The sequence below is a fragment of the Zingiber officinale genome, chromosome 11B, assembly GCF_018446385.1.
Source record: "Zingiber officinale cultivar Zhangliang chromosome 11B, Zo_v1.1, whole genome shotgun sequence".
Taxonomy (NCBI): Eukaryota; Viridiplantae; Streptophyta; class Magnoliopsida; order Zingiberales; family Zingiberaceae; genus Zingiber; species Zingiber officinale.
In genome coordinates, this window is record NC_056007.1 from 59,577,389 (window position 1) to 59,594,304 (window position 16,916).

General features: G+C 40.7%; 1 protein-coding gene across 2 annotated transcripts; it reads left to right on the forward strand.

Annotated features, from left to right (window-relative positions):
* The first annotated feature begins 3,336 nt into the window (after positions 1–3,336).
* LOC122033384 (zinc finger CCCH domain-containing protein 18-like) lies at positions 3,337–8,886 on the forward strand. Of its 2 annotated transcripts, none has more exons than XR_006126525.1 (8): positions 3,337–3,694; positions 4,182–5,094; positions 5,166–5,333; positions 5,414–5,593; positions 5,690–5,766; positions 5,878–6,036; positions 6,154–6,225; positions 8,283–8,886. XR_006126525.1 is itself a non-coding variant. In XM_042592387.1 (8 exons), exons 1-8 carry the CDS (start codon positions 3,670–3,672, stop codon positions 8,353–8,355), a joined length of 1,698 nt encoding a protein of 565 aa, XP_042448321.1. In that variant the 5' UTR covers positions 3,337–3,669; the 3' UTR covers positions 8,356–8,886. The 2 variants fall into 2 exon arrangements, 1 of the variants encoding a protein (XP_042448321.1); XM_042592387.1 differs by having other exon boundaries at positions 6,123–6,225.
* Positions 8,887–16,916: the final 8,030 nt, after the last annotated feature.

Genomic DNA, 16,916 nt, shown 5'->3' on the forward strand with positions numbered 1-16,916 from the left:
AAGGGTGGGTTCCATAAGCGCCCCGGGGTCGACGGATTATGAACGGACCTCGTTAAGGGATGGGCTCCTCAATACGCCCCTAGGTCGACGGACTATGAACGGACCTAGATCCCTAGTAGGTTCGGGGCTAGCTACCCTGTCCTAGGGATTGCGCGCATTTATGTTTACATGTGGTACAAGCCGGGGCCCTTCTCATGATGATGATATGATATTCAAGTATGTATACTATATGTTTTGAAAGAAGCATGATGCATATGTGCATTCCATGATACATGTTTTAAAAATATACATATTGCATCTACATGCACATATTTATGAAATTATGTTTATGCACCCTTATGAACAGGTATGAGTTATGATACATGTTTACATGATATGATAGGCTTCATGATATGTGCTTACAGAATGTGATATGAATCATGATATACACTCACATGCTATACTCTGATATGTTATGCTCCTTATGTGATATGATATATTATGTTCTGTTTTCCCTCATGTTATGTTATGAGATGTTATGGTTTTTACATGATAAGATATGTTCTATGTTATGGTTCTCCATGCTATGTTATGCTATGCTATGGTTTCTACATGTTATGTTATGTTATGTGTTTTTCGGATTTATAGGTAGGCAAGGATCTTACTAAGCCTTTGGCTTATAGCTACACGTTTTCCTTGTACTGCAGATAAAGGCAAGGAATGGATTGTTTTAGGGGAGCAGAGCAGGAAAGGCAATGAGGATGTGTGTGGAAGTGCTGGTGGATAGATCTATTTAAGTTTTTGAATTATCTAAGTTATGCATGTGAACAATGTTGTACCTATGCTTATGATAATGTTCAGCTAGTATGATATCCTACTCATGTTATGTTGGTACGTTTGACTTCACATGCCATGTTAAGAGAACTAGATGCATATGGTATATGTTATGATATGAAAAAAAAAAATTAATTATATATGTCTTCCACTGCCATGAATCCATATGCATTAGTATAATTGATGTCTATGTTTTATTGACGTCCGTCCCTCTGGGGTGGCCTTAGTGCTACCTGGAAGGGCGGGCGTTACATGCTCACATGAAGGAGTGATCCGAATGCAAAGCATCGGCAATGGACCTAGGGCATGGTTCGGAAAGAATCAAGAGAAGAAGAAGAATCACCGACTGTGCTAGGGCACGAGTCGGAGGAAATCCAAAGAAGAAGAAGATTCGGTTAAAGCTAGCTTACTTACACTGGCGATCGAGTGGATCTGGATCGATCCAGTGGCGTCGACAACCGGCTAGAGGAGATGCGACGCTGTGATGCGGCTTGGAGAGAAAAACGCCGGTCGGATCTGAGCTCAATGGGCGTCGATGCCGGCAGAGAAGATCACCAGAGCTGGAGCCTCGCTCCCGTCAACGTCGCTCATCTACGAGAGAGAACAGAGAAGGAAGAGAGAGGAGATCGGGGAAGAGGAGGAGAAAAGGGTTCGGCGATAGGTTTGGATAAAGAAAAGGAAAGAATTTATAATTAAAACTTTTCTTCACTTAAATGGGTATCACAAACAGGCTTTATCCGGACCCGTAAATCCGTCCCCTCAAAACCCGTCGTACTAGCTCCGAAAATTTTTCAGAAAATTTCTAAAAATTTCGGAAAAATTCTATAAGACTATTTCCAACATAACCTTATTAATTAAATTTTTCGATATCTTACACACATTCCTCCTCAACTTTTAATCCTAATAAAGAAAATTAGACAAGAAAAACCAAGTAAGGGGGCAGGGTTAGGAAAAAGGAAAAAAGGGAGAATAAGGGAGGCACGACCCGTGCTTGCTCTTTACGAAATTTGGTATGGAAGCTTCATTTTTATTTTTATTTTTCAGGCGCTCGACATGGGCTTGTGGTGGCTATATGACCCCCCTAACGAGCTCGATGACTCCAGTCGAGTGGCAACACGACCCATGCCTGCTGACATGGTCCCCCTGGATACCCATTTAAGTGAAGAAAAGTTTTAATTATAAATTCTTTCCTTTTCTTTATCCAAACCTATCGCCGAACCCTTTTACTATATTACCTTTAGTTACAAAACCAACCATATATTATTATTATTTAAAACTCTACGATTTTTTTTTAAAATTTTTTATGTTTTTTCCTTATTTTTATATGTATTTTTTAAAGTTTTTTTAAAATTTTTTTAAATGTTTTTTTTATTATTTTTTAAGTTTTTTAAATTTTCCTATTTTCTATTTATTTATTTTTTATGTTTTTTCTATTTTTATATTTTTTTATATTATTATTTTTTTTTTACGTTTTTTTATTATTTTTTACATTTTTTTAATTTGTTTAATTTGTTTGCATTTTTTTTTCCTATTTTTAATAATTTTTAATGTTTTTTCTATTTTTAATTTTTTTAAAAAAATTAATGTTTTTTTTACATTTTTCTTTATTTTTTTAATTTTTAATGTTATTTTTTATATTTTATATTTTATTTTTTATATTTTATATTTTTTTTTATATATTTTTCTTTTTTATCACATTTTTCTTTTATTCGAGCCTATTTTCGGTAAAAAAATTTCGTTAACCCCAGAATTAAGAAAAATCTCAAATTTTCGAGATTTCACATTGCTCGGGAATCATTGATTACCTAAATCAAATAGGACTTTCGTTGGTAATCTTGGATAGATAATCAAGGTTATCAAAGATAATCTTTAACCGAACGCATCCTAAATAGTGTTTTTAAATAGATGATTACGGAGTTAAGAAAAATATTATAGAGACATCTTACCTGAATGTTAACATTGACATACACAAATATACCAATTTTAACAAACATATTGTCAAATAATGTTTGAAACCTTCAATAGTTCATGTAAATCGTAATGATCCGTAAAATACAAACTCGTGTATTTAAAATAATATAATTTATCTATAAATTTAGCCCTTGTATAAATAACAGATAAGGATTTATGATATATAAATCATATTGTGCAAATTGATTAATGAGAATAGATTTAAAATATATTTGAATACTTTATATTTTTATAAAAAAAAACTTAGCAAAAATTTAGGATCCACCAAAGTATATTTTCATACTCAAATGTACCCCTACATTTATCACAAATAACTCAAATAATTTTTTAAAAAGTAAATTATTTGTTTTGATGTTGCAATAAATTAGCAAAAAAAATAAAATAAAATATAGAAACGACAACAATATCTGACCTTTTTTTATATTATTTTCTCCCTGTTTTTAAATATTAAAAATATCAAAGTGTTTTTTTTTAAAAAAATATTTTTCAATTAAACAATTTATTTTTCGCTCCAGTCAAATAATAACCGAAAACGCCTATTCTAACGGTGGAAATAACATCTCTTAATTCCACCTCATCCAAGAGCGTCTCCATAGCCCGTGGAAGCGGTCAACAGCGCTTTTCTTAATTTCGGCTAAGATTTGGCTTATTTTTATGCAATTTTTTTTATTATTTTTTTGTTTGATAAATAGAGAGATTGAGTTCGACATGGTGTGATTTTGTAAGCCTAAATCGAGCCGCTTGATGTGCTGCGAGTTATAAAGAGGAAACCTAGCTGTATTCCATATAAAAATAGCAGAGTAGTAGATGTTAAAAGACAAGGACTGGGAATCGTATCAGAGAGAGAGGAGTCTCGTTTTTGTTTAAAGTTTTTGTTCTTCATCGATGGTGACTGGCATGGAGGCAGGAGGTAATTTTTTTTTACTGCGGCATTTGTTTTATGGAATCCTGTTTGTTTATAATAATATTTAGATGATTCTTTTGTTTTGCGACTCTTCGAACTTGTCGTTTTGATGTGAGTTTCTTCGTCCTTGGTAGGTTTCTGTTTCTTAGGGTTTTCAATGTTCTTCTTTGTCGACTGCATTGTTCTATTAGGAGTTCGTTGTAGCATCAGGATGTCTCCTGAAATGTTTGTTTAAAACCCTGATGAATCTCTCTGCCATCTCTTCTTTCTGACGCCATTATTATTTTTCTTGTAAAGGAAACGTTGGTTATTATCAAGGGTACTAAACCCTAGGCCATGTTAAATTTTACATCCATGATAATGCACACTTATTTTGAATTCCCCATACTATTTTTCACCGTTCCTATGTTACTTGAGTTCTTTTAAAATCCATTTGAAATTTTAGATTGCTCTTTCCTTGTCTCTTACACTATTTCTTTTCAAACTCGTGTAGAAGCCAGGTACTGTGACCTGGATTTCTTTGAGTTGGCGAAGATCATCTATGCCAAAGTTCAAAAACTGGAACCAGAGAACGTGTTTAAGATCATGGGATGCATATTTTTGAAAGAACCAAGTGACCTAGAAATGATCCAATTGGCATATGGTTCTGAACACTTGTTGCTTTCAACAGTAGAGGATGCAAATAACATGCTTACTTTGCTTTTCCCCAAGAAAACCCTGCCTAAATTCCAAATTGGTTCTTACCCTCCTTTTGGATCACGGTCCAACTCCTCTCTCAACCACATCTCAACATCTCATTGGGATACTCAACTTGCTCAGAATGAACACAATGCCACATCCCACAGCTTTGATTTCTCCCCATTTTCTGATTTGATTGGAGACAAGTACTCCCTCTACGGTCAAGCTCAAACAGTGGAGCCGCTGGATGGTTCTGCTTCAAGTCACATTAGCAACTACTACGGCCCGGATTCTGCATTCGCTGGTGGAATGGATTCTAGGTTCAACAGGAGATCACACAGCTTATCTGATTTGCCTATTAAGGCTTGCCACTATTTCAACAAGGGCTACTGCAAGCATGGAACAAACTGTAGGTACTCACATGCCCAGTCCTTCCCAGATGGGTTTCCTCATGCACATAGCACCAATATGCAAGAATGCCCCATTGAGGATCACCCACTCACACCAAGATCTCTAGAGAAGCTGGAATTTGAGATTTCAGAGCTTTTGAGGTCCAAGAGGGGAATGCCTGTTTCAATTGCCTCATTGCCCATGTTATACTCTGAGAAATATGGGAAGAACCTTCAGGCTCAGGGGTATCTCACTGAGAGCCAGCGTCATGGCAAGGCTGGTTACAACTTGACCAAGCTTCTGTCCCACTTGAAGAAGAGCATTAGGGTCATTGAGAGGTGCTTTGAGGGCATTGGCTTGTGAACTTAATTTCTTTATCTAAATTAACTGTTTTATGTATGAATTGCAGGCCGCATGGACAACACTCAGTAATTCTAGCAGAGGATGCTTCAAAATATATAGATGGCAGGAATGAGAGAAATGACCTATCTCCAACATCGTCTAGTTCTCATCAGATTTATCTTACTTTCCCGGCCGAAAGCACATTCACTGAAGAAGATGTTTCCAACTATTTCCAGTAATTATAGAGAAATGAAGTCGAGCATTTGAATTGGCTGCTTGCTTTATCTTTTTAACTTATCTGTTGCCTTTTTGCAGGCAATATGGCCAAGTTCATGATGTTAGGATTCCTTGTCAAGAAAAGCGCATGTTTGGGTTTGTTAGCTTTGTCCATCCAGAGACTGTCAACATGATTCTGATGAAGAGGAATCCCCATTACATATGTAATGCCAGAGTTTTGGTGAAACCATACAGGGAAAAGACAAAAATCATGGACAGGTCAATTTCTTCTATACTATTGAAGATTTTATTTCTTTAATTGTTATTTCTGTAGAATCTTTTCCCAGTGCTAATAATTTCCTGTATGTGAGGCAGATCTTACACAGAAAAATTGAAGCCTATGATTAATTATCTTTCCAATTATCATGAAATGGATCGTGATGCTCATTCAGGTGAGTTTGGTTGCAAAGTTTAAAATTTGTTGCACTTGAAAAATGATGTTTGTAATATATAGTTTACATAATTTTAATATTAATAATATGTAACTTCATTGGTGTCACAAGAATCTGAGGGTGCAAGACTACAATATCAGCTGCTGATTGAGGAAAATCAGATGATGGAGCAAGAGAGAACACATCTCTCTAGATTGAACTTGACTCGTGAGGCGGTAACTCAGCGACATTATTTGATTCCTAGAGTTGATGAATTGAAAACTTTTGAAGGTAAGGAAGACCTAATCTTATTCTCAGCGGGCAATTTTTAGTACCATTAACTAACTTCTAGTATGCAATGCCATATACTTGTTCAGGTTCCAATCACTTCTTACTAAATCGTTTCAGCCATGAACTTGATCTTCTGAACGATGGTGCCACAGTTGATAGCAAAACTAAATATACAGGTGAACAAGAAAGGTAAACATAATGATTATATCACTACAAGATATGATTATCGGTTTGTTTGATTGCCACTACAAGATCTTGCCTGCTTTTAATCTGATATTTTGATCTCTAGCATTATTCATATTCACACAAATGAAATCCTTGTTTGTGCATTTGAATTTAATTTAATTTAATTTATTTTTTAACTCGGTAGAGATTGCAAATTGGCTTATAGCATCTTCTCTCGGTGTCAATGATTTACTATATAACTGAACCAATACAGAAAAGAGGAAGCGTCTAGCTAATCAAACGCTATCAATTTATATATATTTAAACATTGTGCGGTTAATGAGTGAAAAATAAAGCATATGAAAAACTGAAACAAGTAAGAAAACAGATACAAGAATTAGAGATTGTTTGACAGACTAACAAACCAACTTCTATTTAGTAATTAGATTCACTACTTAGGATTTAACTTAATTCATTATGTAATTATTCATTAATCATATTGGAAAATTTTCTATAGGTTCCTGTCACAGTATCACTTTCTAAGTAAATTGTTTGTGCTTCCAACCAAGTATCTTAATTAGACTTTCTTTGCAATTGATTCTATCATAGAGGATCCGCCATGCCAAAATCTTGGTCTTTAGTGGTGCTAAAGAAGTCCACACTAAAGAGTGAAGAGGGGAGCGGATGCATGAGGATTGCATGGTGGGGCAATTTTAATTCCTCCGCCAGACTCAATGATTAGAAACTTGCTCAAGAAAGAGCATCTTTGCTGCAACTCCAAAAGGTCCAAGCTACAGATTGGTCTGGAAAATTGAAAGTCTATCAGTGATTTTGACAACTGGAGATCTCAGATATGCATAGTTTTATTTTACATAAGCCATAAAATATCCCTAAGAAATATATTGCAACACCAAGTCATCCCTCCACTGGACCTGGGTTCTAGGCTGTCATGCTCAACTCAACTAAGATACTCAAATGACAAAAGTCCTATACCCGGATGAAGTTCTTCGGTAGAAAAGACCATCTATGACCTAGCATCCACATCTTCCAGCAAGAGTTAGACAAATAAGTGACTGCTAGGATTACTTTCCACACTGTGAGGAAGTCGAAGTTCCATAATTATCATCACTGCATCACTGCAGAGTATGGCTGAGTTGAAGTGGTTCAAGTAATCAAGCTCAGTCTTCCATGAGGATTTAATTTAGATTTGCGCTCTAGAAACCAAATATCTAGCTCTGGATGGAGGTTGAGATCCATGCTACCCAAAAAATCCTCCTTCTAGCCTTGTCTATTGCTTTGATGACCTAAATTGGTAAGATATAAACCATAGTTGAATGAAGAGCTAATGAAGTAAGAGAACTCTTAATTAAGATCATTCTAGCCTCTTGCACATGTGTGCTATTAGTGTGATCTAACATTCTAGTTGGCCTTCTTAAGCTTAATTGGTAACCCAACTAATTGATAGGAAGTCTAGCATAAAAGCAACCAAAGGTCTGTGCCAATGCAACACCCAAGTCCGCTTTATGTCCAATGTAAGAAAGGGAAGATTTCCTAAAATTCATTTGAAGGCCACATAGATAGACCAACAACTGCCAGCAAAAATTTTATCACCCAGTTTAGCTCTGTTTTTTTTTTATGTGATATAATAGTAGTTGGTTTGAGTTAAAATGTAAGTTTTTAATGCTAAGCTTGTGAATGTTTTTAATGCTAAGCTTGTGAAATATCTTGCAGTCACTTTTTTCTGATCCCTATAACTAATTGTACATCAGAAATAACTAGATACAAGTCCTATTTAGTTCTCCACTCTTAACATTCGTTGACAGGATAACATTGAATTGCATATTATTATGTATTTTGATTGCTTGAGCATGCTATAAATCAGAGAAAACTATTCACTAAGCATCATTACTCACCCAAGTTTTTAATCACTGAAATCAGAAGACCACATTAAAACTTGAAACTTTGGCAGTAATCAAAGTTTATTCTAAATTTCTTATTGTTAATTGTAGAAGCTCATTTATTTAACTTGGCATATTTGCTTTTGTTATTCACATAACTTAATTCTTCGGTGTTCTATGCAGTGACAACATTGAACTCCCCGATAGCCCATTTGCAACTCCATCTATAGCAAGCAGGACTTCTCCAATCGTATAATTATCCAGACTGAACAACAAAGAAATCAAGAGAACTTTCAATGCCATTTTACATCAGTTAACTCAGACTCTTAATGATCTCTATATTCATTTCTACAAATATATCATGTGATTACCGGCTCGGCTACGCCCTGGGGGCATAATCTCATATTCATGAATGGACAAATAAACGCTTCTCCATATTTTACTGTGAAAAGGATAGGAAGGATGATACCAACCAGAAGAAAGCAAGCAACTTGTCTATGTAGATATTGAAGAAAAATGTTATTAGAAGAGGAAACTAACTTTTCATAGAAGGACAAGAACTACCAGAGCATAGAAATAAATGTTCTATACCTTAACAGTTTTAGGTGGTAATTAGCTGATATACCTCAGTAATCACCATTGCCCCTTGTTATTAAGCTTGTCACAAGCACCTGGCAGATGACTGGTTATCAAAGAAAAGACCAGACAATTTAACATTTGTAGTAGCATATGTATACAAATTTATGCTCATCTATCTTGGAATTATTGCTAAAGCAGTTGAATGTAAGTATATAGTAAATGCTACTTCAAATTTTAAGATGATACGAGGAGTCAAGAAATCTTTGCTTGCTACATTCTTTAGTTTTATTTGGAATAGTGTAACAAATTTAGACTGCTTTACTTGCATTTCCATTTGCAGTTGAAATGTTTCAACTTCCAAGTTAAATTTAGACTGCTTTACTTCCATTTCCATTTAGACTGCTTTACTTGCATTTCCATTTATTCAGATCAACTTGAGAGGTATGGATTTAACTAGACGCAGAAGGCCATAAACCTGTGATCGCAATAGATCACCGTGGAGAGAAGAGAAACACCATTTGAGGTTGGATTTTCTCTCTTTCGGGTGTCCTATTAGAACATGTACAAGATCTAGTCTCACTCATGGACTCGATCACCCCCTTAAAATATCTCACACACGCTAGGAAGATCTAAATTTTTTTAATTAATATATATTGTAATTGATATTTTAATACTAGTGGTTTTCCTAGCGTTGGGCTGTAGAATTTGCACTAGTAGAGTTCGCCGCCGGCATCTCTACCCCATCTGCCAGTGCCTTCTGTTCGTCTTTCTCCATCGTGAGCAAGTCCTCAATGTCCTACAGAGTTCTACCCCTCGTTTTCGAAGGCAGGTGAAGAGCATCTGTGCGACTGCTGCGATGCTGCCGCCGCCGTACAGCGATATGAAGGTCATGATGATGACGCCACTGGTTCCTAGTTAACCACCATCACGATGCTTGCGCCCTGTGTCTGCAGTGGCAGGATCTACAACCCGTACACCCACGTGTTGGTCCCCTTCCGGATGGAGAAGAACGCCACGTAGGTGAGGATCGACACCACGCACATCCCCACAGCGTCAGCCCGAGGCCGAGGCCCAACCGGGAGAAGTTAAACCATCCAGCCGATGCCTAGGGGAAGAAGTGGTTTGATGCGGTGATAAAAAAAGATCTATTAAGTGTGGGTCAAAAGATGGAGATATAGTTAAATATGGAGGTTAAAATCAAGGAGGTCAATGCTAGAGAACTGGCAAACACGCTTTGAAGGGACCCGAGTCGTTCTCTAATACAATGGCCGATTGGGAATGAAGCGCCTGACCGGTAATGATCTGGCAGAGTGGGTCTCTACTACAATGGTCGATCAGGAATGAGGTGTTCGACCGACCATGATATGGTTCGAGCGGAAGGCCCATGCAGCCAAGATCATTGGGCGCTCATCATGGAGCGGAGCGTTAGGGCGACCAAGGCGTTAGCCTGGTCGGGTGAACACAAGCTGTCAGGTCACGTTACCCCATGAAAAAGCGACCTAGTCAGGTCGAGCGGGGAGTAATCAGCCAAGCGGTTATCTCGTTCGACAGAGCAAAGGGATCACTGACGTACCCCTCCCTTTTGGGAGATAGTGCCGCTGACACTAAGCATGGTCAACAGGTAGATCGTATGACAGAAGGTTCTACCGTTACGTTAGGGATAAGCACATCTCGTTAAGATAAGGTGTCAGAGACGCTTTACTGATACGCCCTTTCATAGGCCAAGTATGGAAACGTGTAGATGCCTTGGGGCATGTGCATGCCCACTTGTTTCTATGGCTATATACACATGGGGACACGTGCTCGCATGTCACTACAACTCTATATTGGGGGGGGGGGGGGTCCAACTACTGGAAGAAGTATGCGCGCACACCTATTCTACTATTGGTAAATTCGTAGGTTCAATTCCTATTGGATGCACGCCAATGAGAATGTTTAATAAGTATATTGGAATTGACTCAGTATCAATGGAATCTCATCATCCATCCATAATGAATTGGTATGGTATATTTATACCATAACATATGAACAGTAAGAACTAGAATACTTATCGATACTAGAACTTATAGGAAAGAAAATGGATTTATAGATGGAATCAAATAGAGCTCTCGTCTACTATCGTGTTCCTCTTTGTTGCTGCCAGTGACTGACTTGAGCATTGGAGGGTCAACGTCGGGGACCTCTTCCCCAGCCCAGCACTGTTTTTGTCCTTGCAAATCGAGCGTAGTCTTCGCATAGTCCACCAAGGAGCCACATCCCCAGCCAGTCGCCTTCACCGAGTTTGGGCAGGATCATATTTGACACCGTGTGTGAGAACTTAGCCTGCACCCAAATCATGAAGATGGAGGACACTAGATGACTCACTACCATCACTTTGACATAGGAAGATTTGGATTTGTTGGTCAATGCCCGAGCAGCCAAGTTGTTGTAGTAGCAGCAAGAAGTAGCAGCTGATGGCTGAGTAATGAACAAGTCGGCTGCGTCGTTGAGAGGGCCACGGGCCGACTAGTGGAGCCGAGCTGAAGAGCACGTTGGTCAGCAATCGCATTACCAACTGACATTTCCCGTGAAGCGCCGAACGCGCCAATTCCCTTTCATCGAGCACTGTTTCGCACACCCTCGGAAGAGCAAGGATGAGTGGAGAAGGCGGAGGGATCCTCCTTAGAAAATGCGCCCACTCGGGATAGGCGAAAGGGAAAGGCGCCCCGACTGGACGATTCCCCCTAGCGAATCAATCAACAGTTCCCCCAGAAGATTCTGGAGGACCAACTGTTGGCCAACTATCGACCATTAACAATCAGGGAGTACAACGGGATGACCGACCCCGAAGACCGCTTGGCCAAATTTGACAACCAAGTTACTAAGCACCAGTATACGGATGAAGTGAAATGTCGGGTCTTTCTCACCACTCTGGTTGGATCGACGCAACGATGGTTCCAATGTTTGCCGATCGACTCAATACGTAGCTTCAAAGATTTACGAGCGGTATTCTTGCAGCACTTTGCTAGCAGCCGATGCTACCAGAAGACGAACGTCAATCTGTTCGCCATCAAGCAAGGGCCCAAAGAAGCACTGCGGGCCTATATCAAAAGGTTCAACTAGGTGGCCATGTACATCCCTTCGGCCACCCCGGAGATACTGGTAGCAGAGGGTAAGTTTTTCTGCTCACTCATTCGAAAGCCCCTAGAGACTTCGATCACCTGCTCGGATGGGCCGCCGAGTACATTAATGTCGAGGAGGCCCAAGCGGCGTGAAGGAAGGAGCCGATCACCAAGCCGACTACCACTTCCGAACGGCATCCCTCAAGCCGTAACTACCTGCCAAAGGGACCCCGAGCGGGAACATCTTAGCAGCAGCATGAGGGCCGAGCACATGCTGTGCAACATGTTGAAGCAGAACAACCTAGAAGCTTAAAAGGCCGAAAATGGATGCCCTTGTTCTGTTCCTACCACCAGTCGGTAACCCACAACACACGGGACTGCTACGATCTAAAAGCTGGGGCAAGTCGGTTGGCCCCGCAAAAGTTCCGTGGCAGGACTCCCTCACCCGAGCGAGTGCCAACAGCACTGCCGGTCGGTCGAAAAAAGGGAGGAGGCGAGTCCTAGAGCCGAACAGCGTCGAGATCGGGACTATCAAAGAAAAGAGACTAGTCCTTCCCGAACGTCGGGCGAGCGAACCTGGCTCTTGGCGCGGGAGGAGGAAAATATAAGTAATGCCGCTCGGGGAGAAATAAGGATGATTGTCGGAGGCCCGCGAATGGGGACTCCAACAGAGCAAGGAAGTCGCATGCTCGGTGACTTGAAATTCATACTGTCAGATGCAGCAAGGAGAAGGTGGACGGATCGGAGATCAGTTTTGGTCCCCGGGACTTGGAGGGAGTAGAAGTCCCTCATGATGATACCCTGATCATCCAAGCGATAATAGCTAATTACACTATTCGTCGAACTTTTGTAGATACAGGTATCTCGGTAAATATTATCTTCAAGAAGGCGTTCAACAAGATGCAAATCGACTGCAATGAGTTGCATCCCATGACCACTCCTCTATACGGATTCATTGGCAATGAAGTGTTGCTGACCGGCCAGGTGCGGCTGGCCATATCACTTGGAGAAGAGCCACTGAAGCGGACAAGGACCACAAACTTCATCTTGGTAGATGCGCCGTCAGCGTACAACGTCATACTAGGCTGATCGGCCCTGAATGAATTCCGGGCAGTCATCTCCACATTCTGCCAAAAGATCAAATTCTAGGAGAAGTCAAAGGAGACCAGCTGGCCGCTCGGCGATGTTATGTCGAGATGGTCAAGTCAGAGATGAAAGCTGCACGGAAGGAACAACGACTGGAGGTGAACACAATCCTCAAAGAACATTCCGCGCTGGTTTACAACAAGAAGGAGGAGGTCGGATCCACCCCAACCGACCGAAAGCAACAACCTTCGTGGTTGCTGATCTGTCTCTGGAGGAGAAGGCTGACTTGGTTGAGTGCATTAGGAGAAACCACGACGTCTTTTCCTAGTCGACCCACAAGCTTCCAGGTATATCACCGAGTGTGGGTCAGCACGAGTTGCATGTCAGACCAAACGCTCGTCTAGTCAAGAAAAGGAAGTGCAACTTCAGCTCTAAGCAGAACCAGATAATCTGGGCGAATGCCAAGAAATTACTTGAAGCCAGCCACATTCGTAAAGTACAGTTCCCGATCTAGCTTTCCAATGTGGTGCTGGTTTCCAAGCCGAGCAACAAATGGCGGGTGTGCATCCACGACCTGAGTAAGGCCTGTCCAAAAGACTTCTATCCTTTACCGCGGATCGACTAGATGGTGGACTCAATAGTTGACTGCGAGCTCATTTCCATGCTCGATGCGTACCAAGGCTACCACTAGGTACCGCTTGCTAAGGAAGACCAGGAGAAGGTTAGCTTTATCACGGTTGACTGGACGTATTATTACAACGTCATGTCGTTCGAGCTGAAGAATGCCTGCTCGACTTATCAGAAGCTGATGAGTAAAGTATTCCGGGGATAGATCAACCGTAATATGGAGGTATATGTGGATGATATATTGATAAAGTCTGTTTGAGCTGCTGACCTCTGTGTAGATGTGGAGGAGACCTGTTGAACCTTAAGGAGGTATGGGATAAAGTTGAACCTAGGCAAGCGCCTATTCGGGGCGAAGAGCGGATGCTTCCTAGGCTACATTGTTACTGAGCGAGGGATAGAAGTGAACCTGAGCAAGGTAAAGGCTCTTCAAGACATGCCTTAATGAAGCTTAGCGGTTGATCGGACGAATCACGACGCTGTCTATATTCATTTCAAAGTGGTCTGATCGGAGCCATCCCTTTTTCAAGATACTGTGCTGAGATACCAAGTTCCACTGGGACGTAGATTGTAACAAGGCCCTAGAAGAGCTGAAGAAGTACATGTCCTCTCTCCCTGTATTGGGAAAACCCATCATCATTGAGCTGCTATGGATTTACTTGGCGTCTATAGAACGAGCGATCGACTGGGCGTTGGTGCGGCAGGACGACTCCAAACAACAGCCGGTGTACTTCTTAAGTCATCTATTAAAAGATGTTGAGTGCCGAAATACCTGTCTCAAAAAGCTAGCATACGGGTTGATCCTGGCCGCTTGGAGATTGCGACCCTACTTCCTCGTGCATCTGATCGTGGTATTGACTAACAGCACGCTTAGAAGAGTCCTGCTCAATCCTGAAGCATCTGGTCGATTGATCAAGTGGACCACTGAGCTAAGTGAATTCGCAATACCAGCCCCCGAATGGAGATAAAAGCTCAAGCCTTAGATGATTTTGTCACGGAGGTCCAGAATACTGATCGGGAGGCGACATGGAGGATATACATGGACGGTTCGTCCACTCGGCAAGGTAATGGGATTGGAATCTTGTTGATATCTCCACGGGAGGATAGAATGTAGCTCTCCGTGCGGTTAGACTGTCGAGCCACCAACAACGAGGCTGAATTTGAGGCCCTAATAGCCTGCCTACAAGCATCTCAGCACGTGGGAGCCATAAGGGTCCTCATCCATTAAGAAGCTAGAACTCCAGAACATCAAACTTACTACTATGACACTACAATTGGCTGATCATTCATGTAGATACCCAATGGGTATAGTGGAAGACGTGCCAGTAGAGGTAGGCGGATGCATCATTCCCACAGATTTTATTGCCCTGGACATGGAGGAGAATCCCAAGATCCCAATCATCCTTGGAAGACCATTCCTCGCCACCGTTGGAGCCTTCATCGATGTGAAAAATCACAAGTTATCCCTGGAGATTGGCAAAGAAAGGTTGGAATTCGATCTATCTGATTCTCCTAGCTGCGTCTCCTCTTCTCAAGGAAATTCTAGCAAGATGAATATACACAAAGCTAAGGAATGCAGTTTCCAAGAGAGGTCGCCTCCAACAAGAAAAGAGAAGTACATATGTCCTACACGTGCGAAACTAAAGGAGCAGACTGGAGCATTAACCCTAGGAGGAGAGCCATGCTTCCATGGGTTTAGTCCACACTGACTGATATGAGGTCGAACTAAAGACCTAAAACAAGCGCTTCTTCGGAGACAACCCAAGGGTTTTCATTTTAATTTGTTATCAATTTGTCGTTCTATTTTTTTAATTAGTTCAATGAAGCTTTTTATTGTCGTATCTTTATTTTCAGGATGTGCATAACCTCCACAAGCTAGGGATGATCGTTTCATGGGCGTGGAGGCATCAGAGGAGTCAAAAAAGTGAAGGGCAGGACACTACACGCGTAAGAGAGTCAGCCGCGTGACCCCACACGGTCGTGTGAAGCTAACAGAGGAAGAAATGACACTGGCCATGCGACCCGCACGGCCGTGTGGTTTGTGCAGAGAAAGAATAATACACGGCCGTGCCGAATGGCATGATCGTGCGAAGTCACCAGAGGGGAAGAAGGCACGAGCCGTGTAGACATGGCATGACCGTGCGATCGCGACCGAGAGGAGGAAAGAACCGACCGTGTCAACTGACATGGCCATGCTAAGCTATCAAGAGGAGGGTGTGCATATTCTTACACGACTCGCCCCAATTCCACTCCTATTAGGGCATGGGTGAGCAGAGGCTTACACGGCCGTGCCGCCACCATCATCTCCTTCCTCATACCCCCCTCCTCTTTTATTGTAACACCCATGAAATTATAAAATAGGTATAGGAATATTATTTTCCTTAAAACATAGAAATGAAAAGAATAGGAGAAAAAGGAAAATAAAAACAAAAGAAAATATAGAATAAGAAGAGGTGAGGTCAAGGATTGAACCTTGAATCTCCCACAATAGATGGAGATAAATTTATGAATGATAACCATTAGGATAAGGAGAAATGATTGGATAGAAAGGAATGAAAAATTTAGTTAAAGGAGAGAAGAAAAGTAAGCAAAAAGAACAAGAGAAAACCAAGTTGCTTACCTTCTTTTCCCTCTTGGTTAAGAAAAGGGAGCAAGCAAAAGAGGGATTTACTACTCCTCTCCCTCTCTCTATTTTCGTGGGAATTAATGGAGTGGGGGAAAAGAGGAGTTGGGGGAATGAATGGGGACATGTCTCATTGGCAAAGGGATAAATAAGGTTAGAGAAGAAAAACAAAGGGATTTAATTCATTTTCTTCTTCCTCCTTCTCCCTTCTTCATTCTCACCGAACCAAGAAACCCCTTTCCTCTCCTCATACTAATTCCTAAGTTAAGTTCTTCTCCAAGAAAGCTAATTTCCGAGAAGGAAACTTCAAGTTCTAGCCCTTACAAGCAAAGGAAACAAGAGGAGGTACAAGAAGAAGAAGCTTCCACCTTCCTTATCACTAGAACACTTTTCTCTCTAAGGAAAACCACAAGCGAAAGGATGTAAGTTCCCCTCACCTGTTGTACAATAGCTCTTATTTTTCTATGTAGAATTCGGTCACATAAAAAGCTAAGAAAACATCATGAAGAAATTCTAACCAAGATAAGACCAAAGGAAGGACCTAGAGAAAGAAAGGATCTAAAAATTTATATGCTTGATATTTCTCTTGTAGCATGTATTTTATGGTAAGGAGTTATCTATGTTAAAATGTTTGGTAGAACTTAGATTTATGAGTATTCGGCCATGGTAGAACTAAGGGCCTAGGAGAGCTTTAATTTAAAACTAAGTATGTCAAGATCTCCTTAAGATAAGATATGAAACTATTACGATATGCCCATGATTATATGTTAAGTTGAACTCTATTTCATGTCCATGAAGGTTCGG